The 7,330-nt window shown below is 43.9% G+C and overlaps 1 protein-coding gene across 1 annotated transcript in view; it reads left to right on the plus strand.

The window, feature by feature from the left end:
• Positions 1–897: 897 nt before the first annotated feature.
• STYXL1 (serine/threonine/tyrosine interacting-like 1) overlaps positions 898–7,330 on the plus strand; it is a gene marked incomplete at its 5' end in the record, with an annotated part of 9,483 nt that continues 3,050 nt past the window's right edge. The window contains 6 exons of the mRNA XM_009581162.1: positions 898–959; positions 1,426–1,552; positions 1,876–1,932; positions 2,867–3,012; positions 4,394–4,539; positions 5,636–5,730. Coding sequence (XP_009579457.1) covers positions 898–959; positions 1,426–1,552; positions 1,876–1,932; positions 2,867–3,012; positions 4,394–4,539; positions 5,636–5,730 — 633 coding nt within the window. The remainder of the gene's footprint in view (positions 960–1,425; positions 1,553–1,875; positions 1,933–2,866; positions 3,013–4,393; positions 4,540–5,635; positions 5,731–7,330) is intronic.

The following is a 7,330-nucleotide window of genomic DNA, read 5'->3' on the forward strand; positions in this document are numbered from 1 at the left end:
CGCTGCCTGACCGCCTGCGGCCTGGGCCGGCTCCCCGAGGAGACGGGGTCTGTGGGCTCCGGGAAGAGCACACGTTGCTTCTTGTAATTACCGGGGCCTTGCAGTTAGGGCGTTTCTCCCATCCCATTTCAGGTGCCATGACCCGGCACTGTTCCGGCTTTCATCCCGTACGCTGAGCAGAAAGCAGCAGCGCTAAATGTATATGGCCATTAGCCTCTCCTGGCACTTAGCCCGACAGCAGAGTGTGAATGAGGAATCTTTCTGCCTACTGCTGTCTTTTCATTTGCATTTGGCATCCAGCTTCCTTCTCTGACCTGTCCCAGGGACAGAGGCTCTCCTCTGCTGCTGCCGGAGGTTTTAGAGGTGGGCAAGATTTCTCGACCATTGCGCAAAGATTGCTGATAAGCATTTGCATCTTACATAGTGCCAGTACCAAAAAAAAGGTGCCTGATACTGTGATATTATTAAATGTTTTGATGAGGGAGTCAGCCAGTTTGGGAGTGGGGCTGGGGTCTCTCCGGTGCCCCTCTCCCCATCTCTGGGGCAGCACAGAGGCGGAGAGGTGCTGGATGCCGGGAGGTGAGAGCAGGCCCAGCAAGCGGGGCCAGGCTAGGTCAGAGGGCAGACCAGGACGGAGCACGGGACTGGTGCTGTGAACGCTGCGGTACCGCACTTGGGTCAGGACTAAAGCTGCTGGCATCATTTGGTGTTACACACAGACTCACATCAGCATTGGCATTTGTTATATTCACATCAGAAAGTCTTGGTTTCTAAGAAACTGAATCTCTTTCTCTGGTTGACATCGGTGCCTGAATTCCCACTGACTGAATTACGAACAGGATTCTACCTTTAAAGCATCAAATAAGCCAATTGCTCTGTCTTGGTTGTTTTTTTCAGATGCCCGTACCCAGCGTGAATACGATGAGAGCCATATTATTACAGCACGCAGGATTGAACAGGTGAGGGGGGATTACCGTTTGTGCGAACCAACCCTGGATTTAGCAATGAGCAGTAAGACAAAATTGGCTTAAAACCCAAGGGAATTGTCCCAGCCTCCCCTGCCTGTTCCATTTCTGCCACTGGGGGGATGTATTCTGTCACAAAGCAAAGGTGGCTTCAGTAGCCCAAAGGATTGGCACATAGGACCTGTGTATCAGGAAAAACATTGCAAAAGAATTAACATATTGTAGACTTGTCTTGCAAAGGACAGTGTTGGCATTTTTACTACTGCAGCTGATGAAGCAATCCAGCGTAGTCTGCGTCATTTCTGAATTCTAACTGGGTCTTTCAGAGTCAACCACAGACGTAGCCGCAAACCCACCCCGTAGCTATAGAGTAGTAACTTGGCAAGATGTCAGTAGCGTTGATGCCACAAGAAAAGTGTGGAGCTGTGCTCCTGATAGAATTCCTCTGTGATTTTGGTAGAGTCCTACGGGGGAGTATCTCGTACCGAATTCCGAGGAGTTGGGATGTGTCCGATACTGTGTGGTGTATGACTGCGAGACCAGCTCTTTGGATTGCTGTGACTATGAGGAAGAGGAGAAAGAAAAAGGTACTTGTGACCCATGTCTGTCAAGACCTCACTGCAGGATAGATATTCTTCCCATTCCTCATTTAATTTTATGAGCTTATTGGAAGAGATGCAAATTTACCCTGTTTTATTTGAAAAACTAACATCCGTGCTATGCCTCTGGTTTCTCACTGTGTTGCGTATGTTCTTAGGCTTCAAAAATCCAGGTTTTATTTCAAAGCTTCCTGGCAGGTCTGGTCTCCTATCTGTGGACTGATCCTTCTGAAGTTCCTTGTCGCGTGTGAGGAACGGATTCTTTTTTTTTTCACATTTCACATTAAGCTTGTTCAACGATTGCCTTTTAGGGAGCAGTGCTTCTTCAGAAATTGAAAACGCTGACTCAAGTTCCGTATGTTCAGAGAGTGAGTACTTCCTTCTTGGAGGGTTATAAAAGGCTTTCACAATATCATATTTTAAAAGACTTAGCTTTAATGGGGGTGATGATTTGATGGAGTTCACCGAGAAATGTAAAGAGCTGGAAACTTGTCCATGTAATTGTTCAGTCTCCCTTGAACCATGGAAATGTTTAGCTTTCACGCATCCTTTGGCAAGGAGTTCTGCCATATGCAGAACCACTTCTGTATGTTTGTTAGGCTCCTATTGGCTTTATAAAGGCTACTATAGTTTTAGTAAAGATTTACATCATTTTTTTAAGAAAAAAATCTGGGAGTGTAAGGGGAATGAATAAAGCAAGCGTGTTCATAAATGCTCAGTGGTGAGATATCAGCAAGGGAAGGTGTGAAGAATCAGAAGCGGGTTTCTATTGTGCTGATCTGTTTCTAATGCAGACATAGCTAGAGGCAAGTGGGACAGATCCCTTGGGAGAAGGAGGGGGAGCAGCTATCTCACGTGATTTGCTTCACTGAGGGGAGTGTTTAAAACACTTGTGAAGAATTTGTTCAAGATACTTCCTCCTTTGCCTAAAGCAGACTAAAGAAAAGGGCCTCCATAAAACTAAAATTATTAGATTTAAATTAATAATACTTCCCTATTATGGAAACTTATTACAAGCATTTCCCAAAGAATAATGGGGAGGGGAATAAAACTTTATCTAGACCTACAAAAGAAACCAGGAGAGGAATAAAAGATCAGGACAAGAGGTGAAAAGCAGCATGCCTTCACACTGACCTGCAACAACAGTTAAAGAATAAGTCTAGCTGTTAACAAGGCTTTCTGCAGGCCATTAGATGAAATGAAAAGGAGTTTGCTGTTGGTGTCAGTGGGCCAGATTTAACCCCCAGTGCTGATGGAGGCACTCTAAACCTGCCCTGGCAAATAGCTTTTTGATCTCATTAGATGCTGAGGAAGGAACTGCCGTCCGATATGCCAGAAGCTTAGAGCAGTTCACCCGCCATCCCGTGCTCGTCCTGAGGGGAGGATACAAGCGTTTTTCAGCTTGCTATCATTTTCTGAGGACTCAGAAGATACTGTGGATGCCTCAGGTGAGATGACACTAATTTGCAAGTAGAAGACATTAGCATTCATATTCAACTGATGACGGCTAATGAATTCAAGTTAAACAGTGTTGTAAACCTGATATCAGAGTAATTTCAAACAAAGGAATTAAATGTAATTTGAGTTACTGTGCTTGCCCTGAGTCTCACCACTAATTCTTTTGCAGCCACACTTTGCCTTTTTTATCCTTCTTCTATTGCGTGAAAGAAAGCTCATGAAAACAAACTGCGATGGTTTCTCTGATAACCCTGAAACTGGCCTACTGGAGAGTACAGATAACTAAACAAACAGTAGCAAAAGATGAAAAGAAGCAGGTTCCTCTCCGACACACGTGGTTATCTGGGATGTTACACAGTAAATGTTTCCAGCCAGAAGTACAATTCCTATCAAGCACTGTGTTCCATGTCTATAAAGCTTTTCATTGGGAAGGATAACAAAGCAAGTGCTGCTGCATTGTTTCAATAGGCCCAGAAAGAAAACAGCCATCCACTGTAACACTGGTATCCTAATTGCTTGGTTTCACCTACAAACATTGATCTGTTTAGCTTATGAGAAACAATTACCCTTTTTTCACATCTAGGACAGGACCTGAGGCAGGGCAGATTTAGAGGGCACTGGGCAGCAGAGGGTATCTCATTGCAACATGTCTTTTTTTTCTGTTGTTCCTGTTCACTTCTGGTTCACATGAAATAGCCCGTGACACAGAGCTAACCCGTGGGATGCTACACCGCACGGGAGAAAATCAATTCACTTTGTGCTTCTTTGTGAAGGGTAGCAAACTGCTGAAGACACAGATCACCTCCTTGCCTCTCAATTTAAGCTGTTGTTCTCTGTTGCTTTAAATCATTAGGCTGCTGTTTTGTTCTGTTGTAGCATTAGCCGAGCATCGGTGCGGGATGTAGAGGCATGGTTGGCTATTTGTGTATTTTTCTTCTCAGCCTTCACGCCGCAGACACCGGAAGCAGCTGCGGACTCATGTTGTGTCACTACGTGGCACCTGCAGCTCTGCAGGTGGCAGATGATTTCATTTAGCCTTGCAAAGAGTAACCGGGGAAAACATCAAATGAATCTGTTACGCTGCAGTCCCTCCAGACAATGTAAAGAATATATGCCGCCTCCTGTTTAGTTAGGATTTGTTTCAAGTAATGCCACAATGACAGCAATGCTGTTAATTAATCTCACTAAATCTAGCAAAAACTTCAATATACAGAAAGTCCAGGTGATTAAATGAATCATTACACTAGAATGTGTCATGGGCTGTTGACTAAGTGTGTGTTCAATTCTTCACATGACTTCTGTTTAAGAACTTACCACGCTAATAGGAGCAAATATGCTCTCTAAACTGAGCCTATGGTTTCTCTCCGGCAGGAACTAGACAACTTCCAGCCATACCCTGTAGAAATACTGCCTGCAAAGTTATATATGGGCAATTTCAAGCAGGCCTGTGACCAACAAATTCAGAAAGATCTGAAGATCAAAGCACAAGTCAACATCTCTGAACAGCCTGCCACACTGTAAGTTAAATAGTTCAAGGTGTACCCTCACCAATGTTTGTGTCTCTGAAAAAAGTGAGGTGGCAGAGCACTAGAGCCCATTTGCAGAGGAGCCTGTGAACTTCCAAGGAAACCTCTGGTTGGAGGAAAACTCTGCAGATTCAAGTGCTGTTTCATGCTCATTTTTCTGATCTCTACTCCGGTTAGCACAACAGCAATGCAGCCCTGCAGCTCTACCATGACATGGGCGGATTGGGTGAGAGGAAGACTAGGAGGCCCTTGGCATTTTGAGTCTATCGCATACCACCATCCTTCGGGAAGAACCTACATCTCTGAATACCTTTCAGAGCAAAATCTTACGAACGCATCAGTGTAAAAGCTAAATCACAGATGTTTCACATTGTTGGTCCTCCTTCCTCACCTACATCTGTCCGTGACCATTGTGCTCAGTCTATAGGCCATGCTGGAAATGCCATTTCACACAGTGAAAAATCCAGTGGCATTTCTCAAGGTGTTGACCAAAACAAAGTAAGTAACAAATCCAATTACCTACCCCAGTGAGCGTGTACCAGCAGACATTTCTCATGCATTTCACTCCAGAGGAAAATACTCAAAGGTCTCTACACTGTGGGTAATCTTCCCATGCCCTCTGCATGACGTCCTTTCACATTTCAGAAATTCCTCACCAACGTTTTGCTCCATTAGTTCTTTGAGTTGAGTTATCTGAGCTTGTGGAAGGAGGAGGATGCTGTCATAGAAAACCACATGAAGTGAACTGGGGGCCTATGTTCACAAAACTGCCAACGTGCACACTGTGAAGGCACTCTTGCTTTCAGTTCATCTGTTTTCATTTAGCTCTCGACAAAGGAAGCTGTAGGTTAAGTTAAGACATCAATGCTGATACCATGTGGAATGGAAAATTAGTAATTAAACTGGTTCTGTATTACAAGGACCTCAGTGTCTTACCATAACAAATCCTTTATCGTAATGATGATGATGACGACGATAAAAAACTCACACATGTAACAGCAAACAAAATTATCAGCTTGCCTCCAACAAACACATTTTTTCAAAGCTGCTTCTCTGGTCCATGTCACGCTGTGTGCTCTTTTTCCAGGTTTGCAGAAGGCAGCAAATATCTCCACATATCTGTTCCAGATTCGTTCGAGGCAGATCTTTTTTCTACCTTTGCCACCATTTGTCATTTCATAGGTGAGTTGTTCCTAATTTGGAATTCCTGAGACCTTGCTCACTCTAGGATATTAGATGGGAGTGACTGCAACTCACTCGAACAGGAAGCTCAGCCAGGAGGGTCGTAATCTTTCAAGATCGATACACTCCCAAGCAAGCCCACACCCTAATGGATACCAGAGCTGTCTTACTAACCATCCTGATGGATAGAGACGAGATTTTACAGGGCATCTGACTCTGATGTTCCTACTCACTTTAAAGAATACCTCACTGTCTGATAATAGTGAGCTTTCCACCCGATCTGAAAAGGTTTTGCTGCAGGATTTCTACCAGGGCTTCATAGGATTCCCTCCTATTCCTTTGTTCTTAAATACAACCCTTAGACTGTTACCAGCCCAAATCTTCAACCACCAGAGCTTTATTTGAATGAGAGCGTGACACACATTGGAGAACTTACCACAAGACACTGCTAATCTTTGTGATTTGCAGTGCAGACCCACCGAAGGGCCTAGGAAGACTTTCAGGTTGGGCGACGTAAACCTGCCTTTAGCTGATTACATCAGAGAGGGCAAGAAAAGACATACTCTGCAGCTCAGTGCCTGCAGCAGCACAGCAGACATAGCTCCTGCAGCTCCATCCTGTAATGGCGTCCAACCGTGCCGTTATCTTTTATCACGCTTATGAAATAACACCTGACACAGAACAAGGGCCTGCTGAGCTGAGTGTTGTACAGACCCAGAAGCAAAAGACCACCCTGTCCCCACAGACCTTATAATCCAAGTATAAAATAAGAAATGACAGCTGGACACAAACAAACAAACAAGGAAACAATATTTGAGGATATAATTTTGTAGTCCTGAATGGAATGTCACGATTTGCATGCATTGAAACCCAAGTATCAAAATCCACTTACCTGCCTTTCATTTTGCCCCAGTTTTTTTCCCAGTAGTATTTCAGAAGAAAGTTTCTTTCTCACATCAGTTTGTGGAAGTTTCCAAAACAGACTATAAAAGTGTATCAGCTGTAGCTCTTGTGGAAGTGTATAGTGTTTACTTGATTGATAGTCTAACTGTTTACTTGACAGTCTAGAGTATATTACTTAAACTGGAACGGTTATGGGTGAACACTAGACTAAAGCTCTCCACATACTCTGAGAGGAGTGTGAATGTCCTCATGCCAGGTGTATGTTGGAGTGAGGCCATTTCTGCTCAGGTGTTAGAACAGAACTAGTATCTCACGATAGAAATAAGTCAAAAAACTCTGGTTTAGAGCCTGAGGAAAAAAACACAAAACCCCACAACTTCTTGACAGCAGTAAAAGAAGAGACTTTGCCCTATGAATTCTAGGGTTCAGTTGCTGATATTCCAAAAACATGTCATGCTGCCTGCTCTGGAGAGGGAGGGAAAGAATTCAAAAGGTTATTAATAAAATACAGAACCTTTCAGGCATAGGTAGCAGAGTTGAGGTGGTTAGGAGTGAGTGACAGCATCATCTTAAAGCCAAGCAGGCTTAGCTTTTGTAGAAAATGAGTTTGCTGATCTTAGCAATTTTCACTGCAAAGTATCCATCATAAAAACATCATAAAACCAGTGCCATAGCTGGCACGTACATGATTCCTGCT

This window comes from Fulmarus glacialis, unplaced genomic scaffold (assembly GCF_000690835.1).
Source record: "Fulmarus glacialis isolate BGI_N327 unplaced genomic scaffold, ASM69083v1 scaffold22757, whole genome shotgun sequence".
Taxonomy (NCBI): Eukaryota; Metazoa; Chordata; class Aves; order Procellariiformes; family Procellariidae; genus Fulmarus; species Fulmarus glacialis.